The 27589-nt window shown below is 43.2% G+C and overlaps 1 protein-coding gene and 1 long non-coding RNA gene across 6 annotated transcripts in view; one reads left to right on the top strand and one right to left on the bottom strand.

Moving 5' to 3' along the window:
- The window catches only part of LOC148007754 (uncharacterized), a 30604-nt gene extending 18581 nt beyond the window's left edge, over positions 1-12023 (bottom strand). The window contains exon 1 of the mRNA XM_087601290.1: positions 11705-12023. Coding sequence (XP_087457416.1) covers positions 11705-11800 — 96 coding nt within the window. The 5' untranslated portion in view covers positions 11801-12023. The remainder of the gene's footprint in view (positions 1-11704) is intronic.
- Positions 12024-14492: 2469 nt separating this feature from the next.
- Positions 14493-25824, top strand: LOC120099880 (uncharacterized). Of its 5 annotated transcripts, none has more exons than XR_015647289.1 (4): positions 14493-14767; positions 20756-21094; positions 23421-23653; positions 25571-25817. It is a non-coding gene; the product is annotated as an uncharacterized LOC120099880 (long non-coding RNA). The 5 variants fall into 5 exon arrangements; XR_015647287.1 differs by having other exon boundaries at positions 14656-14767; positions 20756-20928; positions 23754-25801; XR_015647288.1 differs by having other exon boundaries at positions 14656-14767; positions 23538-23653; positions 23754-25801.
- Positions 25825-27589: the final 1765 nt, after the last annotated feature.

The raw sequence follows: 27589 nt of genomic DNA, 5'->3' as shown, positions 1-27589 counted from the left end.
AACTATAGTAAGTCCCCAGTTAAATGTTTTTATGTGAAGTGTTGTGGTCATGGTGTCTTTTCACAGCAATACAACAGTGACTAAGACAGGCTCTCAAAAAGAACAGAACAGACATTCTGGAAATGAAGAATACATCAAAATTTAAGACACAGTAAGGCCGGAGAAATGGTTTGGTAGATCAAAGTGCTTTCCCACACAAGGCTGATGACCGGAGTTCAATACCAGGGACTCACATAAAGTTATAAAGAGAGAACTGATACCCGAGAGCTGAGAATCTTCTTCTGATGTTCACATAGTGCCAGTATACACATTACACACACACACACGGAGGGGGGCGTCATTAATAGTCATGACAAAGAAAAACAGAGCAAATTTCAGGGATGAATGACAAGATCAGTATCACAATTCATTCAGACCAAGCGAGAGAAAAGTTTGGATAAATACATGGGGACATGAAAACTTGGAGTTTCTCCGAGATAATTGAAGTTAACACAAGAAACTCGGTTTGAACATTTGTAGTTTGTTTGTTTGAGAACAGAGTCTTACTTTGTAGCCCAGGCTAGCCTTGATCTCATCACAATCCTCCTACCTCACCCCGCCAAGTGCTGTGCTAAAGATGTGTGCTACCACACTCAACTACATCCCAGGACTTGATAATATGCACTGAGTATCCGATGCCTAAGTGTTTCTCAGTCCCCTGTAGTTATGAGAAAGTGATCTGTCATACATCCTTTACAAGTTATTTTACTGTTGTGGGCTGACAACATGTACATCATAGAGAGTTCTAGAAGTAGCACATTTGCTTTCTGTTGAGCCCTACATCCATCTGTTGGTCATCAGACATGCCCAAAGTGACCAGCCAGTGCTACCAAGATCTGTTCTCTTTTCTAGAAAAACCTCGGAGATATGAGACAAGTTCTGTGTTTGGATATCTACTGCCCCTCCTAAAATGCTCAAGCAGGAGTGTGGAGGAGGGAGAGAAGCAAATTTCTCTCAACTCCTGTCCACTTGACTCACCTGCCCCCTTGCCTGTCAGTCATCCATTTCTGTGACACTAGGAACAAGACCATTTTTTTCCTCAGAGGGAAAGCAGCATGGGACCTAATAATCAACAAATGTCCACATATCCTTATGAACATGGAAAACACAAGGAAAGGGATCTGTGTAGCACCCTGGTGTGGCAGGTCGTAACTTTGCCAGCTTTGCTGAAGCCAACTCTCCAAGCAGAGGGAAGAAGATGTGTGAGGGTGATACAGATCCCGTAGTGAAGTGTGTGGGTAGTAAGCTGCCTGTCAACGGTTGCTATGTAAATTCTTCTCAGACATCTCTAAGGATTGATTGTACTAGGTCACAGACCCTTTGGGTACATTTCTGTCTCCCAGAAAGCATGCCATGGCTCTCCCCTGTAGTCTGTCTGTTAGGACAAAGGACTGACAGGTACAATGCTGTGCCTGTCACTAGTACTCAGGACTTGGCAGAGATGGTGCCCCGAGATCCCCACCCTGCTTGCCTGGGACAAAGACATCATTGAACTATGGGCCCGCCCAACATTTGCCTCCACGACTGCTGGCTAGGTGATATGATATGCAGCTTTCCTATGTCCCCTGAAAACATCTAAGAGGTTAAGAGCACTTTTACTCTTGTAGATGATGTAGGTTTAATTCCCAGCACCCACACTGTGGCTTACATTCATCTGTAAGTCTAGTTCCAGGGGACCTGATGCCTTCTCTGACTTTCAAAGGCACCAGACATGCATGTGGGGCACAGACAGATAGACAGGGAAAACACTAGTATACATATACTAACTGAATAAATCTTTTTTAAAAAATCTGTAAGATTCAGAATGCCCTCTCTGGATTTAAATTTAAATGGATCTCTCTCTCTCTCTCTCTCTCTCTCTCTCTCTCTCTCTCTCTCTCTCTCTCTCTCCCTCTCTCTCTCCATGATGCAGAATCTTTCCTAATATTCTGAGAACCACCTCTACCATTGCTGGCTTCTGTCATGCTGTACATGGGGACCGTCTCTCCTAATGAGGTTCCTTAGAGGAAGACGAGCGCTGCTCTGGTCTTCAGGGCTCCATGACTTAACAAAGTTCTTCTGCAGGGTGACCTTGTCTCACCATCTTTAAATAAACCTGCATTTTTAGTTGTAATAGATTGATCCTGATATGCAGAGACCAATGTTTAAAAGGCACTCTGGGAGACAAACCCATAGCCTTTGTGAAAAGAGAAGCGACTGTGCCAAGGAACGTGGTAGGTTTGATTTTAGAGACGAGGGTTTTTCATCTGAGATGCCCAGCAGGGAACGTACTTGGTTCTTCTCCTGCCAGAGCCAGAGCCTCTTCCTGGCCTTCCTTTGTGCTGGTGTTTCCCTACATCTGTCTTCTTGGATCTTGTCGGTAACGTTCGTTAGTAATCCAAACTGTTTCTGGTTTCATGAAAACTTTATTCCCTAATATGGCTTTAGGTTAGAGTAGAAATGAAAGAGAATTGAGAGGTCATTTAATTCACCTCCCTGGTCCCTGAGTTAAGGAAAAAGAACCCAGAGAGATAAAGTGGATGCTGACTACGAATTGATAGAGATAGGAGCAAGGGAAGAGGGGGAGGGGAGCTGTAAGGTCTTTCGTGTAGAGGTCTGCGGCTTTGCAGAGTGCTGTCACGTAGCCTATGTAAGCCTCTGACATAGATGCAGTTACATATCCATGTTTCAAATGCGAAAACTGAGGCCCAAAGAGATCATCTGTAAAGGGATAGCATACACACTTCCTCAGCAGGACACAGCCTACAGCATTATGAAGAGTGAAGTTTCCCAGGTTTGCTGTTCCTGATAAAACACACTCTTAAAGGCACATACAAGACACCCCAAAGCTGTGAAAACCTCAGAAGGACTGAGTATCCCACAGTCCTTTGACCCTTCAAATCATGACTGTGTGGGGACTTTGCAAAGGATCACCTCTTCTGCAAGAAATGACATTTTAATCTGTACAAACTGAGCATCTCTGAGATCTGAAAAACTGGACAAATTAAAGCTGGCTCAAGATTATAGAGACATTTGGAGCCTAATTTAGAAATGGGCACAAAATGGCCTTCTCTTTGCTCTTGGTTTTCTTTTGAAGTAGTAAACACTTTGGTGACTCTGCTTTTTCCAAAATGATTCTTAATAGTCATTTCTTAGAAATTCTCATTACTTAGAAAAACTTACTATTGAACTATCCTGGTAAGTTCACGTCAAATGGGGATGCCTTGTTCAAATTCTGCAGGTATACAGGGCCATGCCAGTAAGTGGTGTTCGGTGAACAATGCCGAGATTCAAGGTCAGGTCCTGACAAGATCCTGTAACTGTCCTGGCAGGAATCTGAACATTCTAAAGGAATGCAAGTGCCTCTCTAGTTAGCTATCAAACTATTGAAACAATGGTTTCCAAGAAATTGTCATTTTCCCCGAAATCTCATGCTGGGAGAAGGGAAAGGCTGAGGTGCTGGTACCACCCAGGAGGGGAGCCTGCCTGCCTGCCTCTAGCTAAGACTTAAGGCTTGAAGATGGCCTTGGAGGATAAAAGTTACAATTTATAACAGTAGCAAAATTACAGTTACAGACTAGCAATGAAATAATTTTATAGTTGGTCATCACCAAAACCTGAGAAACTGTATCTAAGAGGTTGAAACCACTGAAAATCTCTGTTGCTTATCATACAAGCCCATGACTAACTGGGAGCTGGGACCCAAGCATCCAGAAAGAGTATTCTATAGCTCATTGTTAGCCTAGCAGAGAATCAAATTTCAAAACATTAAGTGTGGCCTAGAATCTCAGCAAGAGTGTCATGAATTTGAGGCCAGCCTAGTGTACATAGCACCTGACTAGCCTGGGCTACATAACAAGCTCAGTCAACAAAGTATGTTTCCACTGGGTTTGTACCACTTTTGCAAGAAGAATTGAAACCATCAAATGTAATCAAAAGAATTAAGTCATCAAAAGGCAGGGACTGGGACAGGAGAGAGAGCTCTGTATATAAAGGCACTTGCTAGACAGCCTGCTGACCTGAGTCAATCCCTAGAACCTGTATAAAAGGAGAAAGAAACCAAGTACGCCAAGTTGTTTTCTGACCTTCGCTCATGTACCGTAGTATATGGCTATCCATAATAATTAACTAATTATGGGAATAACATTTGAAATGTAAATAAAGAAATATCCAATAAAAAATAATCAATTAATTGAAAGTCAGCAAGTATCTATGTCTATCTTCAACCTGCTTTCGATTCAGTTCTCTTCCTTCTGTGGCCTCTCTAGGTTCTGGGTCTCTTCATTTATAGGTACAAGTGATACTCACACCTGAGTGGTGCATAGACATCACTTTTCTATAGTCTAGTGACAGTGGCTTACCAGAGAGCTATGGTGACAGTTGTGAAGCACTTGAGGGTCAGGGAAGACCCTCAAGAGAAAAGATACCATTCCTGTTCTTGTAGCAGAAAAACTGACGGTGGGTCCCACTGGCTGCTGACACAGAACTTGGTAGGCCTTTGAGTCCCTTAACACAAATGCTTCCCATTTCATGATCGTTGTGTATAATGTGGAGGCAGCACATGGCACATATCTGATGCCTGCTTCGTATCAGCAACACCCCGTAAAAGGAAGGATAACGCACTGTCCTTGCTGGCAAGAGGATCAGCGATGACAAAGGGAGGTGATATTGTTGGAAATGTCTGCATGTTCATAAGGAGGAGCTGATGTGACATTATCCCGCAGAAGAACTTTGTTAGGAGAATCACAGGCTCGTGGCCACAGCCGGCCATGATGAAGCTCTGAAGCAGGAGAGAATTAGGAGAGTTGGGGCATTGCACTGTGGATGACACAGGAAGAACTTGAAAGAAGAGGGAGCATTCACTTCAAGAATACTAAGAAGGACAGCATCTCCCAGAGGCAGCATGGCGGGCTTGAAGGGGAGGGGGACCCTTCAGTACTGTAAGATGGGGGTCTCTGACTGAAAGGTCTTCAGGGAGTAAGGGATGTTCCACACCATGTGGTCTAGCCTGGGCTAGCTAACATATCAAAGAGCTGGGAAGCAGGCAGTGGGTAGAACCATTAACTTATCCTTCAGTTGCTGGAAGGGAGAGGAGGGATGCTTATCACCTTGGCCTGGAGAGGGATGGGCTGCAGGGGGGTGTGCCATGGCTTCCGGGAGATGAAACAGTCAGTAGGAAGGTCTGTAGAGTAATAGGCACTGTCTTCCAGTAGCAGATAATGGAACTCGAGGCTCCAGTTGAGGAGCTGAACGCCAGACTGATCTGATTCTAATGTTTTATCCATTGCACATGACACCTCACTATCTTCACTTAAAGGGGAAAGGTAGTCAGGTATGGTGGCACACGAGTGAAATACCAGCATCCAGGGGGATCCAGAGGCAGGAGGATCACTAGCTGGCCAGCAGTATGGTCGGACTTTATCTCACAACACAAGGAAACAACAGAATTAGGGAAACGGAGACAGTGAGGCAGGGTACAGGGTCTACTACAGTGTTTCACTGAGTACACAGAGCTCAACATATCAGTGGGCATAGGTTCCCGCCCATACATAGCAGATATGCACCTTAGTCTTCATGCCAGCTGTCCAACAACTAGAGTAGGGACTGTCCCTGACTCTGTTGCCTGCCTGTAGATCCTGTTCCCCTAACTGGGCTGCTTTGTCTGGCCTCAGTGGGAGAGGGGATGCCCTGTCCTGCAGTGACTTGTGTCAGGGTGGGTTGGTAACGAGGGGACCTCCCTCTTCTCAGAGGAGAAGAGAAGGAGATGTGTGAAGGAGGACTTAGAGGAGAGGGAGGCTGTGATCAGGAAGTAGAGTGAATCAATAAATAAACTTAAAAATGATATAATAATAATATAATAATCAGTGGGCAGTGTTAGAAACCTGGTGTCTGGGGAGAGAGAGTAAAAATAGAAAAACAAACCTCAGAGTCTAGAAAGTAAAATGTCACCTACTGCATGTGGGTTGGTCTTGACTTCGGCATAGAAAGGCTTTCCAGCATATTTACAGACCACCTTTACCCCTTATGTCGTGCAGGCTTCACTTCTTAAACTGTCCACTTCTTAAGAAGGATAGGCTTGGAGAAAGCCAATACAATGTGGAGAAGCAGCAGTTTAAAATGCTGGTTTCCTTCCAGTGCTGGAGATCTAACACAGAGTCACACCCACGCTAGGTAAGCAGCCTACTTCTGAGTGACATTCTCGATCTGGTGGGATGATGGATTAATTGAATTACATGGATATTGTTATAGGAATGATTGGGTTAGAGCCTGAGCCTTTATAGCACTCTAACAAGCCAGGTTTGGGCCACTCATCCTTAAAGAAACAAACAAATAAGAGAGGAAGCAAAATAAGGAGATTCCTTCGAGGTGACCACCTCAGGAAGAATCTGCCTTGGGAGCATTAATGCACTCTTTAGATGTAAATAGGAAGCCAGAGGTATGCATGACTGGGTGTGGTTTTTGTCATCGCCATTCTCTCACCTATATTACACTATAAATTATAATGTATTAAATATCTGATATGCAGGATTTCTGATATGAGACCCAGGTGAAAGGTTTAATTGGCTCTCAAAGGAGTTGCAACCCACGGGTTGAGAACTGCTGCTCTACAACACACTGTGTTTGGAATATTCTGTTTTATGGCTTTGCATTCCATTAGTCCATAAAACATTTGTTCAATAAGTTAAATGCATCAAATGTACTTCCTGTTTATATTCAGCTTGATTGAGGTACAACCCCAGCTTGAGGGAAGGAACATCGCAAGGGTGTGCAAGCTGCTCTACTCTCAGGCTCTATCTACTGCTTGGATTCTAACAAGTCACAAAGCCTTTGAGCCAAGGAGTAAGTACCAGAGAAAGCTCTAGCAAGGACAAAGGAAGGGTCTTTTTGTACTGGTTGTTTTAGGTCTTTTTTTTTTAACCAAATGACTTCTGATTCATGTAGCTATCTCTCGCCAGATTCAGAAGAAGGCGTAACAGTTCCTCTGTACATTTTTACAGAGATACTTTTTCAGACAAAGATGCAACATTCCAGGACTGAGATGAGAAAGAGGAAGACTTGATTGTAGAGCTTTTTGACCCACAAGATGATTGGGGTGTGAGTGGGGTCACTGAGTTAACAGATTAACTTACACATCTGCAAAGACAAGAGCACATTAGTACACATTGCCCAGGGAAGTTATAGATGGCCTAACTTAGGTTCCTTCTGAGTTGATTCTTCCAAGAGGAGCCATAGCTCCCCCGGGCAATAAAGGGCAAGGAATCCTGTCAAAGGAAACTACATGCGGAAGCACAAACGAGAAAATGCAGAAACTAGCAAATAAGTGTGTGGAAGAATTTGAAAGGAGAGATGGGGGTGCGCATCAGGAGAGGGACTGGAAGATAAGCAAAGGCAGCTTGCTCTGAAGGAGTCTATGAAGTCTGATAAGACTTAGGTAAATAACCATAATACAGTAGAAGATGGAATGGTCTACAAAGAATCAAATGAAGCCAAGCTACTCCAAGTTGGTCCTTTTCTTACAGCTAGAAATCAAGTAGATGTCAAAGACCTGCAATGTAGTTATCTGCCTGCCCATGCTCCCCTTGAGCTATAAATATAACTTATTAGAGCTGATGTTAGCATGCTTACATGCTGTGTGTGACACCTATTCCTAGTATATAACATAGTCCCTCTGTTGTTCACCATTCTGACAGCGCCTAAAATAGTATATGACATCTAGTTGGTAATGCCTAAGTACTTGCTGAATCTGTCTTTTAAGTAATGTATTTTCACCTCAACAACTACACACTATCGATTTCTTTCTAGAAATCTGTTTGTTACACGTCTAGATTTCTAACCTAGAAAGTGTGGTAACAGGGCATACAGATGCAACAAAGAAGGCTGCATGCTAATTTTCAGAAACTGCCCCTCCCTGTGCCAGCTGGAGTATTTGGGAGGAGGGAGAAAAGAAGTGTGGTTTAGTGAGAGTGCCCCGTTTCTGGGCGGGTGGCATCAGTCACTCCCTTTTTCGTGGTTGGCGGCCCATGCCGTCTTAGACCATGCCAGCTATTCTGTCTTGTTCTTTGCCCACTGAAGAGGCTTTGAGAATTCTGAGTGAAAGCAGAAAGCATTAGCATCTTGGAAAGGATGTTGTTGGAGCACTTGTGGCCTTGCTTGGCAATTTTAGAGCTCCACTTTTGTAGAGAGGAAAGACTGTTCTGCCCACAAACTTAGCAACTTGTAGGCACTGTTTGGAAGGTAATATTTAAACATGCTTGATTACCATCTCCAAACAGAGCCTCAGTGAATACCATTACTAGTCCTGTGTGGCCTAGATTTTTTTTTCTTAATGATTCCAGTTCTGTTCAATTTTAGGTTCAGGTGTGAAAATTTTGGGCATACACGGATTTTATTGGGAACTAAAGAAGAGGCTTGTCTTGTATTCTGAATTTTCACAATGTATTTTTCTTGCTGCTCCTTGAACAGTTTGAAATTCTTCAATATTTAGAAAGCAGTAGAGAAAGTGGTCTTTCTTAGTGGATTTACCATCTCCCCACCCACAAGAAACTCTGATCTTTCCCTCCATTTCTTATACCACTCCATTCTTGAGCATCTTCAGTCCACCCAAGATTATTCACACATGCTTCTCTTCTTGTCCCACAGATAGGCAAGGCTCTCAGTATGGGTTATTCTACTATCTCTTATCTAACCTCCCTCACCTCAAGATCCCTTTATCGAGCCATTCTTTGCACTGCTATCTAACTAAACTCCTTAAAATACAGCACGAACCATGGCTGAAGCCATGGATAGCTTCTATTCACACAAGAAATGCAAAACTTGCAGATAGCATTTGGACATGAAAAATGAGTAGAAGAAAAACATTTATAAAGTAAATCAACTGTATTACATAAAAGTAATTGTCCAAAAATCTATTCCCCCAAAATAGGCCTGGGAGCCTGGGTTAACAGTACAGCAGTTCCTAGTTCTAGGAAGGCCCTAGTTCCAGCATGTGTTTGTGTGTACATGAATATGGAGAGAGAGGTCACAGTATAAAAAAGGCTGTTAAGTCATTTGGGTTTCGAGCAAACTTTTCAATGTAGAGTTTCTGAGAAACTTACAGGATAAGTACAGTTTTTAAAAAAAGTTCTATAATGCCAGTAAACAAATTAGGAAAATTATTAAAATCTAAAACAAATTTATAGTAATATATTTTCATTCCTATCCTTGAGGCAATCTAATAAGCAAAGGATCCTGTTTGTTCCATAGCTAACAGCTAAATGCTTCCAATGTACCAGACATGTTCTAAAAGCTTGCTAAGTATTACTTTGATCTTACAACTTCATAAAAATAGGTTTATTTCCCCACTTTGTAAATAAGGAAATCAAACACAAAGTCATACAGGGAATGCTAAAGGTAGAACTGGAGGTGGCTTGGTTCTAAAAGTTCTTATTGTCAATGAAAACCTGGTATTAACTGGAGAGTTATTGGGAAGAATCAAGTTACTAAGTGTCTAAGGCCATCAAGTCAAGAGTAGAAAAGGAGTGAAGCTTGGTAGCTGGACACTTTGGAAATAGGGCAAAGGAATCAAACTGGAACTGCCCTGAAAGCTTTCTATTTGTTAACTGGTTTTCAAGGTGGCTGTGAAAGGTGCTGTGCAGGCTGCAGGGGATAAGAAAGGCTTCAGTGGTCTCCCTGTAGCCAACCCTGCATGATGACATACTGGCCTTCCAGGCAAGATGTGCCCATTGGTGTGTTAATGGCATGAGAGTTATCGGGGTAACACCTGCCTGCGTTTAGATTGAATCTGAGGAATTCAGGGCTGGTGCTGTCAACCTACTCGAAACCCATGGCTTGGGCAGTTCTAAGCCCAAGAGAAAGACCTACTATTGTTTTGCTAAACTACATGTTATCAAGTTATCTTATAAATATTTATCTTACATCTGTAGATTGGTGATTCCCTCAGCCTTGGCCAGAGAAGTTTCTCTCTGTGCTGGGCAGCAGTTTATACAGGGACTCATAACTGGTCAAGTGCTAAGAGTAAGTGTCTGCTGGATGTTCAGGATATCTATATCAAGCCTCCGAGGCTCAGAAAACACCATGGAAGAGAGGGGAAAAGAACTGAGTGCTGTGAAGTGCTGTCTCTGGGGCATGACTTGGCCACCGTACCCATGACTCCCTGCAGCTGTCATTATGAGCACAACATCAGGTCAGGACACCAGCCAACACCCCACTAGGAAGCACTAATTGCACTTTGTGAGTTATTAACAAAAAAGGAAGGAGGGCCAGTGAGAACAAAGTGAGCCGGGGGAGCACAAAGTGAGCCAGGGGAGCTTGTGGGTTTAATGGGGAGGAGAGAGAGCAGAAGGCTGGGATGCATGTGATGGAGACGCGCCATTTACATGTTTGAAATTGTCAGAGAGTAAGTAAAAGATATTCCATTTTAAAAACTAGATAGTTGGAATTGGGTATACAACACTATGCTTAGTTGGAATTGGGTACTTGGTGTATAAAACTATGTTTAGGTAATTTTCATGCTGATAACATTTCAATGTTCATTTATGAATAGCAGCCATTGAAATTTCAGTTTATAAGAGATCAAGTGATCTGCGCAGAAACTCTCCATTATTCAAGTGAAGTCATGGTCAGATGGGAAATTTGAGAATGAAGCTGTAGTCAGAGGACTGAGAGATGGTGAAGCTTAGAATTGGGGTAAGATTGTTACATTAATTTTTAGTATTTGCTTTATTTTATGTGTATGGGGTGTTTTATCTGAATATATATCTGTGTATCCTGGGCATGTGTTCAGGGATGCCAGAAAAAAGAAACTGGATCTCTGGATCTGGAGACACAGATGACTGTGAGCCACCTTGTAGGTGCCAGAAATCAAATACAGATCCTCTGGAAGAGCAGCCAGTAAGTATTCTGAATGACTGAGCCGTCTCTGCAGCTCCACTGGTTCATCTTTGAAGTGGTCATTTGTAGGCATGGCTTTAGGATCACAGCATTTCCATAGTGTAAATATGAAAACATTTTACTTCAAACAGAGACACATGGGAGAAAGACACTATGAACACATAACTGATGCTTGTCTTGGGGAGTCACAAAGAAAGACTCTGGCCGAGTGACAGAAGGGAAGTACTCTCTGTTCCGGTTTGTCAGACAGAAAAAAAAATTAAAGCAGCACTTTTGCAATGGACGAGTTTACGAAATTGTGAGAGCTATGACAAGATTTAAACACGGGATGTTTTGGAAACATCTTTAGTTTCTTTTTTTTTAAATTACTTCCCATTGGAAAATTGAGATTCTTTTCTTTCTTGACACCAAGATAAATAACCAGATACTTGTGAGTTTCAAAACACAAAAGAATCTAGAATACCTAACCTTGTCCAAACCTAGGCTCTGCCACTCACCAGATGTGAGCTTTCTGTCAAATGTCAACCCCTCTAACCGTCCGTTCCTTTATTAGTTAAAGAGAAAATGATGTACTGTCCTGACTCTAGGGGTTGTTACAAGTCTGAGACTGTGCCTGACCCAATGTGCAGTTGTATTTACCAAAGGTCAAGACGGATTAGTGGGGTTATAATTGATCCCTCCCCCAACTTCTCTGCATTTCTCAGATGTTCTACTTCTTTGCTACCACGGTGCCTTTTGTATCTAGAAACAAACAAATGAACAGAAACGACCGAATGTGTCCCTAAAAGGGAAGGACAGAATTCCCACGTTCTGCATTTGCTCTCCCCTCCTTTGCCTCTTCTGGGTCTCTGCTCTTGATAATAAAGCATGGCTCTTTTCTCCACAGCAGCATTCAAAAGACACGAGATGCCAATTACTCACCATACTCAAGTAGGCTGCTACAGAGGTCAGCTCTACACCAGGGCTGCAGCTTGAGTTTGTTTCAATCAGCCTGGGCTGAGAGTAAGAGCTCAGTGCCCACTGGGAGCTCTGATCTATTGCTCATCGATTGCTGGCCCGCAATTCTCTCACTCTGTGGCTCAGCTGGATGCTCCTAGCTACCCTTGGTCCTCAGAGGACTCCACATTCCCCTGCTTTTAGTTCTTTTTATTCAGCACCAAGGACTGGAGGCTGACATAGAAGAGCCTACAGTTGGTCTTTGGAAAGCAGAGAGAGTGTGGGCGAGCTACATGAAATGAAGCAAAGCTCTGGCAGGAAACTGGCTTCTAATCTTGACGCTTTCCCTGGTTCTTTTCTTTTCCTTCATAATCTTATGTTTGTAGGTCCCTGATCCCCTCCTTGCCTTTCTTGAGTGGCCTTAGCAATTAAGACAAAGCAATATAGACCCCAAGATTTAGAGCTGAGTTACTCTAGCACCAGAATGCCGTCACTGTCATATTGGAAGCTACCTAGTTTGCCCACTGCTCCTGAGCAATGGTTTGTGCTCAGGGCTGTGAAGATGTAGGGTGCACCAAAAGGCCAGTGTTTTCTGAGTGTGTGGGCTTTCAGAGTGCAGACAATGTTCATCGCTTCCTCCCTAGCCACTCTTTTGGTCTGGTTCCCATCTCACTAAAGATGGCTGCCTCTACCCAGCTTCTGATGTCAGAAATCTGGAGTTATCCCTAAGCACTTTTCCTCTTTCACATCCCCAGCCAGCTATGCATGCTATACCCCTCCTCCCCCTCCCCCTCCTCCTCTTCCTCCTCCTCATCCTCCTCCCCTCTCCTTTTCCTCCTCTTCTTCTTCTCCTTTGAAATAGTTTTGAAGGCATTCCATCCTTTTTATTTCTTTTTTTTTTGCTTCTTTTTTTCGGAGCTGGGGACCGAACCCAGGGCCTTGCGCTTCCTAGGCAAGCGCTCTACCACTGAGCTAAATCCCCAACCCCTATCCTTTTTATTTCTATTGCTGTCAACTAGTTCAATCTTCAATCTTTGGTCATTTGGTTGGGGGGAGTGTGTGTGTGTGTGTGTGTGTGTGTGTGTGTTCAGATATATGTTCACAAGTGTGTGCAGGCATACATGCACATGTATGTATGTATACATTAAGGTCAAAAATGAATGTTAAGTATCTCCCTTAATTGATCTCTATCTTAATTTGCTTTGTTTTTGAGATAAAGTATTCCAGGCTGGCCTTGAACTCATGATGGTCCTGCCAAAGTCTCTTGAATGCTGGGACTGAAGGTAGATGGCACATGCTTGGCTTCAACCATATTGTCATCTCTATAACAGATATCATCCATAAGACATTATTTTATTATAAAATGACAGCCAGAGACGATAAGGGGCATGGAAAGGCCACACATACAGTCTACTCTTTGGGCTTATACAGAACAAGACAGTCTCTTCTGGGCTGGATGAGCACAGGGTATACAAAGATGCTTGTGGTTCTCATCATTCTCTGAGCATCTCCGCTGAATCTCCCTCTTCTCCTTTAGCCAAGTGACAATAGAGCTATACTCGCCCTGCGACACATACTCTATGGAAGAAAAAAGCCTTCGCATAAACAAGGTTACTCCCCGATTCTCTAATACTACATCTGGGTCCCATGTGACTATAGAGCCATTCTTTCTACCTTTGCAGCACTCCAGGGCGCATCATTCTGTATAGCTTTGAAACAAGGACAGCAACTTTACTCTTCACAAAACTGGAGCTAATTGTATTGATCTTTCAGGATGATTGTATTGAGAGGGATAATGAATGGTGTAAACATCTCAGCAAGTATTGACTGAATGCCCGTCATGTGCTGGACATTGTTCTGGATTCCTGGTGAACCCCAAAGAAAGGAGAAGAGATCTCTAACTTTATAGAGCAAATAGCCTATGACTTAAACATGAGCAGCATCCTAAGGGCTGTACAGTTCGAACAGAAGCCAAGGAGTGCCCTAGAGTCAAGTCTCTGTGACTTAAGCTAGGAATTCAAAAGTGGTACCCACTAGTATGGTTATTATACAGAGACAAATGAAACAACAGGAATGTCACTGAAGCCTTTAGGTGTTATAATTTTCTTATGAGACTAATACTTTCAGAAAAAGATGAAAGGTTATATTGGTATTTCTGGGGCATAATAGCCATTACATCAACCATGATTTCAAGTTGTCTTGGAAACCTTTTCTTTCCCATAAATCAAGTTCTAGGTAATTGAGTTAGTATGATTTAATGCTCAAATCTGAATCACTTTCTTGACTTTCTTAATTTGAATGTGAGATTCTAGTGCAGAACAGCAGCTTCAATGAGGAAAAGATACAGTAGCACTGGGAACAGTGCAAGCTCCCTTCTCTTGTCTGTCTGCTAGAGTCATTGTTTCAGCCGTCATCTTACTCAGGATGCTGTGGAAACAGAATCTGCATGTAACATCAAAGATGCTTTCAGCTTTCCCAAGAGCCATCTCACCTCATAGCTTGTTCTCTCTCTCTCTCTCTCTCTCTCTCTCTCTCTCTCTCTCTCTCTCTCTCTCGTGAGAGAGAGAGTGTGTGTGTGTGTGTGTGTGTGTGTGTGTGTGTGAAGAAATGGAAGTTATTTACTGTAAACTACGTAATCTCTTTTCTAGGTTGAAACCACCATACTTCCTGTTTCTCTGCAGTGTCAAACAATCCATGCTCTGGGGAAGGGAAGGGGCATGAAACCACCGTCTACTGTTCGACTGGGCAAGGGAAGTGGCTAAAGATGTCACCATCTGTGTCAGAAGTGTGCAAGTATTAGCAGGAAACACCCTACATTTTCCAGTAAAGCAGAGTGGCATATCTGGAAAAATGATCCTTGTTCCCCATGCAAGAATGACAACTAAGATCACTTTTAGTGGCCTCCTGGCTCCATGCTATGCAGGCAAGACTTCTTCACACTCTCTATACCTTTATGTGTTGATCTTTTGGGTTGGTTTGGGGGGGGGGTGTTTTTGTTTTGTGTTTGTGTGTGTGTGTGTGTGTGTGTGTTTCTGTGTGTGTGTACCTGTATGTTGATTTCAATGATATTTATTTCTTTTTAAAATTTATTTTTAATTGCATATGAGTATATGTACATGTACCTGTGTATATGCATATGTATATGCTGCTCTGTAGAGGCCAGAGGCCAACATTGGGTGTCTTCCTCAATCAATTACCCTCCACCTTATTTTTGTGACAGGATCTCTCTCTGAATCAAGGATTCACTGATTAGGCCAGGCTGGGTGGTCAACAGGCACCAAGGATCTTCCCATCTCTTCCTTCTCTTTGCTAAGATTACAGGTGTGGATTGCCACCCCAACTTTTTATGGGAGTGCTGGGGATCCAAACTCAAGTGTTCATGCACTTTGTGTGGCAAAGCACTTTGCTGACTAGGCTGTTTCTCCAGCCCCTTAAAGGCATCCCTCGTGACTAGTGTTATCTACAATGAGCCTAGTATTGAACTTGGGAGTTTATGTTATCTCAGTTAATCATCACAATAATCTGCTAGGTAAATGTATTATTGTCTGGTTCATTGAGAAAACTACTTCAGAGTGGGCAAGTGGCTCGTTCAAAGTAATTTAACTGGTAAGATTCAGGACCAGCCTGGTGGCCACAGAGCTTCTGGCTTTTTACTCTCTTAACCTACCACCTCACCTGTGAAGTCTCATCCGTTACCATGCCCTCGGCTGTTGTCCTCTATAGAGGTTTACAAGTTCTATAAAGGGGAGATGACTTATTTCATTATTAGATTCCTCTGCACAGAGCAGAGCTCTAGTGGATCAACAAATAGTTTTTAAGTAAAAAGATACAGTCTATGTTCAATCCCGAGCATTTTATAAATAAAAATAAAAAGCAAACACACATGTATACAAAACAGAATATAATACTGTAGCTTGGATGTCTGGCACCTTGTATGAAATTACAGAAAGGCCTTCCCTTTAGGAAAAAAAAACCTGTCTGTTTTTGTGCTCAATACAAAGTACAAGTGGAGGTCAGAGAACAACTTTTAGGAGTCAGTTTTCTCCATCATGTGAGATCTAGGGATTGAACTTAGGTCATCACCCTTGTTAGCAAGTACCTTTACCCAGTGAGCCATCTCAGGACTCAAGACCTTCTTTTCTAAGATTAATAATGAGTCATATCAATTTATGTAGTCAAATTGTTGCTAGCACCGCAAAGGCTAAACAAAAACAAAACAAAACAAACAAACAAACAAAGAAACACTTTCCACTATGGTTAGAAATCACACATATTTTTGGTCCAGGGAGAATAGGATCATTCCATTCTTAGTGTGCCCCTCTGAAGACACGCAGTTGTTCAGATATGGAAAAACAAAAAACAAAAAACCTGGTTCTTCAGAAATAGGAAAATGATGGGAGTTACTATGCGGAGGGCGTGCCGGAAGCTCTCCCTTATCCCTGCTCAGCCTGGTTGGAGCAGAAGCAGAAAGATGGAGTTTCCTCCCAGCTGTTCCAATTTGCCATCTTGAAAGGTTCTCTCCGACTGGGACGGAAGATGATTGGAAAAGGAATTGGGTGTGTAGGGACCAAAAGGCCAAGAGGAGGGCAGACCAGAGGGTTTCACAATGACCCACAAGGGCTATTCCCAGTGCACCAGACACTCGTGGTTTTTATTTTAATCCCTACATGAGGCCGAGGGCTAGGTATATTTTACATACAGAGATGAGAGTTAAAGACATTGAGTAACTTGCTTGCTTTCTCCCTGTCAGTCGGCGTATTGCTGAGAGACCTGGACTCAAATCTCGCTGACTCCAAATCTAAGCTCTCAGACATTAATGCTAATTTTTAACTACATGTAATTAAACATTTTACCCATTCCTTGGTGAGCAAGGACTGGGGGCTGGGTACTAACACATAGTCACACATCGTCTCTTGTCATTATTTACAATTATGTAGAAAATAGATGCTATCCACGTTACAGAGTTTATTGTTCCGTTGTTAACCTAAGTTCTGGGGTGGTGACCTCTGCAAGGTAACATACATGGACATCTGGGCTAACTGCCCCCAAACTGACAAGTTTACTCAAGAAACAGATGTGAAGAGCTGACACACCAGATAAGCAGGGCCCGTTGCTTGGGTCTGAAAGAAATCACCATCTGTCTTACTTAATTTAGAGAGTGGATTATGGGCTACAAGGTATTTCATTCATGTCTAGTGTTTGACATGGTCTTCTCAAAAATATTGTAAAGCAGACAAAGTAATTATAGAACATAGTCTCTCATATAGATGAGATTCACATCAAATGGATAAGTGGTAAAAGGAGGACTTGACAGTCTGGGAATTCGAACCCAAATAAACTAATTTCTATCTCTTTAAGCAGTTAGGACCTATGCTCAACTATTGATTCTATCAGAGTATCCGTTTTTCATCTGTCCAAGTAGGAGTAAGAATGTGCACATCACTGAAATCCAAAGCTAAATAAAGTAACGTAGAAAATATAATAAAGTAGTGATCAGGGCAGACTCAGATCCTGTCCTTTTAGAGATTATACTTTCCTGATCGGAGATGGAGTGAAAGCAAACAGCCAACAATTACACTTCACTATCAGACTCCAGTAATACAAAGTAAAAGAAAGGGCTGGAGAGATGGCTCCGCGGTTTAAGACTGCATACTGCTCTTGCAGACCCAGGCTCAGCATCTTTATGAAGTAGCCTTCGAATATCTGTAACTAGCTGAGATCCAACACCTGCTTCTGGCCTCCTTGTATGTTTGTGGTGAACATACAGCCTAGCAGGGACACACATATACAGCAGACCAAGAAAAGGAAAAGGAAGTGAAAATATAGTTCTACGCCACATAAACAGAGTAGCCTGATCTAGCAGGAGGCTCAGAGGAGGTCTCCCAAAGGAATGACAGCCAAGCTGGGACCTGAAGCAAGTAATTGATGAGGCGATGTGGGTAGGAACATAGTGTCGGATATGGGTTACGTCACAGGGTATTCCAAGCAGCATTGATAAAAAGGGGGTAACCTTTGAGGAACAAAGGAATAGCCAAAGAGCCTCAGTAAGAGTAGCGACATGGAACCACATAAGCCAATTTGAGATCATGCAGAGCCTTTGTGAACCAACTGAAAAGTTTTAAAGGACAGAACTGGAAAGAAAGTAAGAAAGGGAACAATGTGATTGGATTTGAGCTTTTAAAACTTGCATGTCCTGGCCGGACATGGTGGTGTATGCCTATAATCCTATCAACTTAGAAGTTGAGGTAAGATGGTGTCTATGAGCGCCACATAACTTGGTGGGTTTCAAGCTATCCTGTAGGATTATGGTCCTGTATGACAGTCTTGCCTACTCAAAAAGGGCAACAACAGCAGCAACAATGACAACAAACTTCTTGTTCCTAATGAGTGAAATTGACAAATTCTCATATGTATGTGACACTTTTCAAAATTATCTTCCATAAGCCAGGGTGGTGTTATGCATCTTTAATCCAAGCATTGGGGAGACAGAGGCAGGTAGATCTCTGTGAATTTGAGGCCAGCCTGGAAATCATAGTGAGTTCTGGGACAGTCAGGGATACATGGGGGGAGGGGGGACTGTGTCTCAAATTAAAAGTGTCTTCTGGTTGGGAGATGGTTCTATGGATTAAATACTTGTCCCTGGTAGAGTAAGGACCTCAATTCTGTTCACTAGTGCCCATGAAAAGGGCACTTGGAACCCAGCCAGGCACCTTGGAAGCCCAGCACTCCAGAGGCAGAGATGGGCCCTGCAGAACAATATGACCAGCTAGACAAGCTAGAAATCCATTTCCTTCACCAAGAGACCCTACCTCAGCAAATAAAGAGGAAAATGGTGGGAAAGCTTCATGATACTTAACATCAACTTCAGGCCCACGCACATGTAAACATGCATACACACATGAAGGCTCAACACACATGTGCACATGCACATCTATATACAAACACATGCATGTACACACATGTACACAGGTGTGTACACAGGCACACACACGTGTACATGCACACGTGAACAAACACCAACTTTGTAAGACTTGTCTTTCTCTTTTATTAAGCTTTTCTATAGCCTTACCTTTGTAGAGAGTCGTAGACTGTTTTAAACATAGAGTCAGAGGACTAACAACAGTTAGACTCCTGGCTCCTCACTTTCTACTTTCAGGACTTAGGAAAAGTGTTGTCCAGGGCTCCCCTGCTTGAGCTATTTGATGCAGTAGCTTCTCTTTCTATGTGACTAACTTCTAGTCCTAAAAATTAGTGTGAAATCCGCAAGACATTTCTGGAAAGTTAATTTACCCATTCCTTTGTTGGACAAAAGAACAGACATTTACTAAGCACTAACTGTGTACCCTGCACTATGGCTGCTGAGAATGCAGATCCAGGTAATATAGGGGCCCTGTGTTTTGGGAACCTACAGTAGAGTGGGGAATAGGCCATGAAACTAAAGCAAAGACATAATGACAACAAAGCAGCATCTGCTGCAGGAGAGGAAGCAAGAAAGGAGTTCTGGAGCTAAGAGTTAGAGAGAGGGTTAGAAGGACCTAAACGTGCTGTGCACTCAGTAGATACAGGATGGGGAGATAAACGTCTGAGCAGCTGAAGGATAAGGGAAGCCGGAGTGGGCAGAGTAAGAGGAACAGAGAGTACTTTAGACCATAGATTAAGAAATTGTTTAAAGTGGTCTCTTGAGATTGTTTAATCAGGAGTAAACTAGATGGTTTGAAAAGGAGCGATTACAGACCAGGAGGCAACTAACCCTGGTGAAAGTGGAGGAAAGGGATGTTCTCTTGTCAGGAGCTGAGACGACCTTCCATTTCCTTGACCTTAAACTGCACCAGGCAGTACAGCACCTGGCCCACTAGTGGTCCTTGCATGACCTCATGAATCAACACCTGTTCTTCCACGGGCGAGTGACCATCTCACCTCCTGAAGTCCCCCTAGACTCTAATGCTGTGCTCTGAATGCCATGCGCACCTGTCAACACTGACTCCCTGGGCTGAGGTGGAAGAGAGGGGGTAGGAGGACAGAGAGGAAAACTAGGGCTGCCAATGGCGGTTGCAAAGGGTTTACTACTGTCTTCCTTTTGCACAAGTGTAATGATGCATTTATGTGTTTAGTTTATTTCATTCGATAATGTTTTAAAGACAAGAAAGCCATCAAGGATTACAGCATTGGTTTGTATTGTGAAAGGTTTTAAGTACCTAGATATCCATGCTATCATGCTGTTGAGGTGAGGTCACTGACGAAAAGAAGTTAATAATTTACAATTTTGTTCATAAGGATGTAGATACAAATCTTCATGTTCTTAATCATCCCATCAATGTTAAAAAACCATTCATAGAAGGTTTGAGATAATTTTACATGATGCTTAAAGTTATTTTTTATTCTCAGTGCAAATATGATCGCTCTTTTGCTTCCTTTCTGACCTCTGACCCCACTTCACTCACTTTGCTAACTCCTAAACTTTCTGTACAAACCCATCATTTCAAAATCGTGTTGTTAAAAAAATGTAAGCAAAAATGAAAGATGAAGAAAGAGAGGTAACTAGAAGAACCGTGTTGTGATGGGAGAGAAAAGGAGAGGGCAGTGGGAGAAAAGCAGAAAGGAGAAATGGAAAAAGGGAGACAGAGAGAATGCAAGGAAAAGATGTGTTTGTGTTTTGGGGATTTGGGGGGGAAAAGCCAACCAGATTTTCCAGAAAGTTAAGAGGGAAAATATTTTTGTTCTCAGAGTTTTTTAGTGTGCTTTCCAAGCCATTGCATTCCTAAATATAACCAAAGATGATCATTTCAGAAGCCAGCCAATATAAACATAGCAGATGTTTTTATTTCAACATTAACAACATGACATTGGAGCTGCAGAAGATCTTTTAAGTTGGCTATACTTTATTTTTTTTCTTAAAATTTTCCATTTCCAGTCCTCTATTACAATACGCCCTTCCCGTGCATCAGGAGGACCGTACGGTGTCAAGGAGAGACAGAAATGGGATGGAAGGGGCAAGAAGGGGACGGCAGAAGACGCATCATTTCTCAGTGACACAAAGAGGGAAGAGTTCTCTCCAGCCTCGACCTAAAGCAGGACTGCTGAAATGTCAGTGTGCTTCCTCTGGTCCACCTCGGTGCTTATTAAAGACAGCCTTTGGGGGACCCTAGGGGATGCTCATGCTGCTCAGGAGTGCATACAGATTTGAGGGCAAGGACTAAAGAATTTGGATTTTTTTTTCAACCCAGTCTCATCTCACACTGGAAACCTCCAGGTGCGGTGACCTCTTTCTAACCTAATAGTTTCATTTTGTTTGTCTTTGGTTTGGGTTAAAATACCAAATAGTGAAACTTCTTAGAAAGTCAGCTGATCAGGAACGAGGTGTAGTTCAAGATCCTGTATAAATGAGTGAAATAGGGAATAGAACTAGGAGTGGAAAGAGGCCCTGTTATACAGGGGCCACAAAGGGTTTGGGGTTGTTTGGAGGGAAAGCCCTAACATATTGTCTGAGGACTTGGTTTTTTTTTTTTTTTTAGCCTTATTTATTTATTTATTTATTTATTTATTTATTTTTTAAAATTTATTTAATACTTAATAATAATTCTTTGGTTTCCGGGCAAACATCCCGCTCCCCCCTCCCCTTCCTTATGGGTGTTTCCCTCCCAACCCTCCCCCTATTGCCGCCCTCCCTCCAACAGTCTAGTTCACTGGGGGTTCAGTCCCCAGGGCTTCCCCTTCCACTGGTGCTCTTACTAGGATATTCATTGCTACCTATGAGGTCAGAGTCCAGGGTCAGTCCATGTATAGTCTTTAGGTAGTGGCTTAGTCCCTGGAAGCTCTGGTTGCTTGGCATTGTTGTACATATGGGGTCTCGAGCCCCTTCAAGCTCTTCCAGTTCTTTCTCTGATTCCTTCAACGGGGGTCCTATTCTCAGTTCAGTGGTTTGCTGCTGGCATTCACCTCTGTATTTGCTGTATTCTGGCTGTGTCTCTCAGGAGCGATCTACATCCAGCTCCTGTCGGTCTGCACTTCTTTGCTTCATCCATCTTATCTAATTGGGTGGCTGTATATGTATGGGCCACATGTGGGGCAGGCTCTGAATGGGAGTTCCTTCAGTCTCTGTTTTAATCTTTGCCTCTCTCTTCCCTGCCAAGGGTATTCTTGTTCCCCTTTTAGAGAAGGAGTGAAGCATTCACATTTTGATCATGCGTCTTGAGTTTCATTTGTTCTAGGCATCTAGGGTAATTCAAGCATTTGGGCTAATAGCCACTTATCAGTGAGTGCATACCATGTATGTCTTTCTGTGATTGGGTTAGCTCACTCAGGATGATGTTTTCCAGTTCCAACCATTTGCCTACGAATTTCATAAAGTCATTGTTTTTGATAGCTAAGTAATATTCCATTATGTAGATATACCACATTTTCTGTATCCATTCCTCTGTTGAAGGGCATCTGGGTTCTTTCCAGCTTCTGGCTATTATAAATAAGGCTGCGATGAACATAGTGGAGCACGTGTCTTTTTTATATGTTGGGGCATCTTTTGGGTATATGCCCAAGAGAGGTATAGCTGGATCCTCAGGCAGTTCAATGTCCAATTTTCTGAGGAACCTCCAGACTGATTTCCAGAATGGTTGTACCAGTCTGCAATCCCACCAACAATGGAGGAGTTTTCCTCTTTCTCCGCATCCTCTCCAGCATCTGCTGTCACCTGAGTTTTTGATCTTAGCCATTCTCACTGGTGTGAGGTGAAATCTCAGGGTTGTTTTGATTTGCATTTCCCTTATGACTAAAGATGTTGAACATTTCTTTAGGTGTTTCTCAGCCATTCGGTATTCCTCAGCTGTGAATTCTTTGTTTAGCTCTGAACCCCATTTTTAATAGGGTTATTTGTCTCCCTGCGGTCTAACTTCTTGAGTTCTTTGTATATTTTGGATATAAGACCTCTATTTGTTGTAGGATTGGTAAAGATCTTTTCCCAATCTGTTGGTTGCCGATTTGTCCTAACCACGGTGTCCTTTGCCTTACAGAAGCTTTGCAGTTTTATGAGATCCCATTTGTCCATTCTTGATCTTAGAGTATAAGCCATTGGTGTTTTGTTCAGGAAATTTTTTCCAGTGCCCATGTGTTCCAGATGCTTCCCTAGTTTTTCTTCTATTAGTTTGAGTGTGTCAGGTTTGATGTGGAGGTCCTTGATCCACTGGGACTTAAGCTTTGTACAGGGTGATAAGCATGGATCAATCTGCATTCTTCTACATGTTGACCTCCAGTTGAACCAGCACCATTTGCTGAAAATGCTATCTTTTTTCCATTGGATGGTTTTGGCTCCTTTGTCAAAAATCAAGTGACCATAGGTATGTGGGTTCATTTCTGGGTCTTCAATTCTATTCCATTGGTCTATCTGTCTGTCTCTGTACCAATACCATGCAATTTTTATCACTATTGCTCTGTAATACTGCTTGAGTTGAGGACTTGGTTTTAACCCTAGAAACCACAGGCTATGTGCTCTTGGGTCCGTCATTTCCATTGGCTGGTTCAGTTTGGTTTTCTATCAATATCTATCTCCATAGCTTCTAAAGTCTTTTTTAACTCTGATGCAGCAGGAATCTACAGAGGAGAAATCCTTTACTGACACCAAGGAAGAAAAGGAAGGATGTGCATTGTCAGGGATCCTGAGCATCTGATGCCATAGTGGTGGAAACTCCCTCTTGTCTGCCCAGATGTAGAAATATTATTGGAGCGAGAGACTGGGAAACTTGCCTGCTTGGAAACCCGACTGCCCTGTCTTCTTGGTTTTGGCAACCTCGTCTTGGGAATCTGTCTCCGTCCCCATGAAGTAAGGCATACACTGTAGACAGAACTTCTAAGAGTAAATGTCACACATTAGTGTTCACATGTATTCAGTCCTCAAATCTAAGGCCGTCTCTTTCCTCTAGACTGGTCAACAGGCAAAGTCTGCACCCTCTTGTCTAAGGTCTCGGCCAAAAGGCTCGACTGCCCGTTTGCCTATGAACAAAAACAGTTACCACAGGACACAAACTCTTGCCGACAGCACCTTACTGGACTGAGTCTCCCAGACTAAGGACATTCCAGTTCAGCCCCGCAGCAGACAAGACTCCAGGACATCGGCAGCTTGGGAGGCGACGCTTTCTTCACTGTGTATAAGATAGTACTATGTACAAAGTGAGAAACAGCCCCTGCTATGATAAGCACTGGGTGGGAGACAGATCTGCTGGGGTGAGATTACCCCAGTCTCTATCAAGCAGTAATACATCAGGTCTCAGAGGCTTGGACTCCTTGTCGTGAATCTACTGGACAGACCCGCTACTCAGCTCAACAGGCACTATAAGCATGCCAACTCCAGGCAGCTTCGGTGGGGTTTCCTCAAGGCTCTGGGAAGGGCTACCGATCCTGTCTCCATTCCTGAGGTCCTCTTCCCCAGCTGAACCGCCTTCTGAGGTGCCCACTACGGACGCAGAGACCCTGCCTGCTACTGGAGTTGTTATTTTTACTCTAAGCCCAACGCAGGCCAGCCTGAATCACGTGGCTGACTGGTACAAAGGCTGCTTTTAAAAATGTTCTTCATTGGAATTTTTGGTGTCTGGAGAGGACTTCCTCTCCTCCCACAGTTAATTAACAACATCACACCATTTCCCTTTCCCCCACACAAAGTCTGTGCTTGCCTCTGAGGCCAGGCAGAGGGGATCGCAGGTGTGGCCAAACACTCCTTGAGGTTAACCTCAAACTTAAGCTTAGGGCCAGAACTTGGCCAGCAGTAGCGTGAAGTGCAGGATAGTTTCCGTTCTGGGCCGAGTTGGCAAGCGGGCACTCGCCCAGGGCAAGCTAGGGACTTGTTTGCCAGTCAAGTGAGGGATGAGAGAGGAGGGTGGGGAGCCAATGTGTGTTTGGCACATTTGTAAATTGTTTCTTCAACAAAGACTTTTTTTAAAAAAAAAAAGACAACAGAGTGAACCTTTATATATGTGAATGGAAGGCATACAAAAGAACGCACTGTCCTGAGATTCACATGAGTAATTGTGCATGACTTCAGCCTTCCCGTTGAAATGGCAGGATGGTTATGGGCATTCCAGCATTTCCAATGGGACGGAGTTATGAGGAAGACAGACGAGTGGGAAGCTGGAGCCTGAGGCACTATGCCGGGTCTCAGTTTGCATCGATTTAATTGAAATGCTCCCTCCTACTTCCTGTCCCTCCCCACCACTTCTCCCGTCTGGTGACTTCTATCTCCTGTCAATTCACTGTTTACTGGACAATGGTAACAGCCAACCACAGAACAGGGAGTGTTGTCCTGGAGTCTGTCATTCTGCCAGATGTTCTACTCTGAGCAAACTAGCTATCCTTCCTCCGTCTCGATTCTAGGACCCTAGGGGGGTTAAATGTGTGCACACACGTGAGGTTTAGCTCAGCGCCTGGAGCATAGTATACCATCAATAAAAGCTAGGATTTTCATTTGTGTCCCACTTGCTAGCACAAGACATCGTATGTCACAGATGAGTGCTTTTCATCATGTGTGTCATAATTGCCTGAGGAGCTTTAAAATTAATTTAAAGGGTCAAGGTTCCATTACTCCAGGGCTGAAAGCAGCTAATGATCTTTTGGACAGTCACATTGAGAACCAGTATCATAGGCACGCAATGAGTATTTGTTGAGAAAGTGCAGGAGTAAACCAAGTGGGACCAGAAAGAACAAACTCTTTATGAATGTCAGCCATGATTCTGTCTGTCTCTTTTAGAGTTGTCTTCTTTGAATCAGTAGAGAACCAGAAGTTAACACGGGAGATCAGAGAGTGTGTGTCATTGCCTCCTGTCTGTTTGTGCAGACTTATTGCCTGGGATTTGGAAGAACTCCAGCCAGAAGCTGAACTTTGAATTTTCCTCCACTTTTCATTTTGAATTGCAACCTGACTTGATTCCCCCCCACACACCTTTAATTTAGTGAACACAATAAAAAATTTAAAGAGCACAAATAAAATACTTGTACCACTCCAATATGTCATCGTCTACAGATAAGAACATAATTGTAATTAACTGCACCACCTACTTGGTTGACTGCTGCTTGTCGGACATTGTTGGGTAGCTAAAGGGAAGCATCTGCAGCCAAGGAGACCCTACCCCACCCCCCACCATGACTTACATGTTAATGAACGAAGTAAAGATAAACACATTCAGGAAAAGAGGAAATAAATATGGAAACAGCACAAGGCAGTGTAAACAGGAGAGCAAGGACGTTGGAGTCCACTCTGGGCCTAGTTCTTTCTGACTGTGCTCTTAGCCTACCTGAACCTTGGGTCTCTCATCTACTAAATGGAGCGGGGTTTGTTTCTTTCCGTTTGTTGAGACAGAGACTAGTAGTCATGACTCCATCATGAGGGTCATTAGGATTACAAGGCCTTCCGAGCAACAGGTTCAGCTCCCCCGCCCTCCACCTCAGAGAGCTTTGGTGCGTGTGCGTGCATGCATGTGTCGTAGGTGGGAGAGAATCGATAAGAAAGTGAGGCAACTGCTGGGATGTTAGAGCCTGAGAACCACAAGGAAGAGGATTGGCTGTGAGCCTGGCTCTCTTACACACAGGTGGCGGGGAGGGGAGACAGGGAGGGGAAGAACTCTGCCTATCATACTCAGCCGCAGCTCCATCTAAGTAAAGGCCAGGAGTGGAGAGGACGGTGGTCCTTAAGCTGGCCTTCTAGCCTGCGTGCATCTTATAGGGAAGATGTCCTACTTACCGGTTCCACGCTGACCTTCTGTTCACCAGAGGATCCCAGAGGGAAATAAATATCTCAAAATTGGTGTTGCAAACTTGAGCAGAATACCCACTAATTAATATACCTGCAAATATAGGTAGGGATAAGAAGCCCCAAATCACCAGACACCTGAGGAAACCCAATTCTTTCAAAAGGAACACAGATGAGAACACTGGAAGCTAAGCCCAGAGGAAGGTGGGTGACTAAAGAGACAATTGCTGAAAACAGCAGCACCTTAAAGATGCACCGGAAAAGAACAAATAAAGAGAAAAGGAAGATTGGAAAGTAAAACAGTAAAACTTGGGCTGGAGAGATGGCTCAGCGGATAGGAGCACTGACTGTTCTTCCAGAGGTCCTGAGTTCAAATCCCAGCAACCACATGGTGGCTCACAACCATCTGTAACAGAATCTGATGCCCTCTTCTGGTGTGTCTGAAGACAGCTACAGTGTACTTATATATAATAAATGAATAAATCTTTAAAAAAAAAAGAAAAAAAAACAGTAAAACTTAACAAAGTAATGGATAGGGTGACTAACAGGACAAGTATGGAGGGTTTAGAGAGGAGTGATTCAAATGCTAAGTAAAAAAATATATGGAAAAAATTGACAGTCCTTTGAATTATGTCACAAATATACCTCTATTTGTATGTTGAAGCAATACACGTGCATGCATGCACACACAAGTATGTACACTGGCACACACGTGCACATACACGCATACATAGTGTGTCATTACATTTGAAGGTAAGAACTGTGTGGAGTTTCCAAAAGCTAAATGAGATCATAGGGTAGAGTTCAATCCAACAAGGGAAGAGGAAGGGAAAACTTGGTTTGGTTTGGTTTTAGTTTGGTTTTTCTGTGCTGAGTGAGGATATGGCCAGAAGGGAGCATTGCAGAAACAAGAAACATTTGCCAGAGAGTGACTGGGCCATCACCACAGCACTTGACTTCTTAGCCTCTGAGAAAATGCATTTGGGATGTTGAAGCCACCCAGTGGGATGAGCTGGTTCT

The sequence above is a fragment of the Rattus norvegicus genome, chromosome 1 (assembly GCF_021556685.1).
Source record: "Rattus norvegicus strain SHRSP/BbbUtx chromosome 1, alternate assembly SHRSP_T2T, whole genome shotgun sequence".
Taxonomy (NCBI): domain Eukaryota; kingdom Metazoa; phylum Chordata; class Mammalia; order Rodentia; family Muridae; genus Rattus; species Rattus norvegicus.
This window is presented reverse-complemented; position numbering and strand designations above follow the sequence as displayed.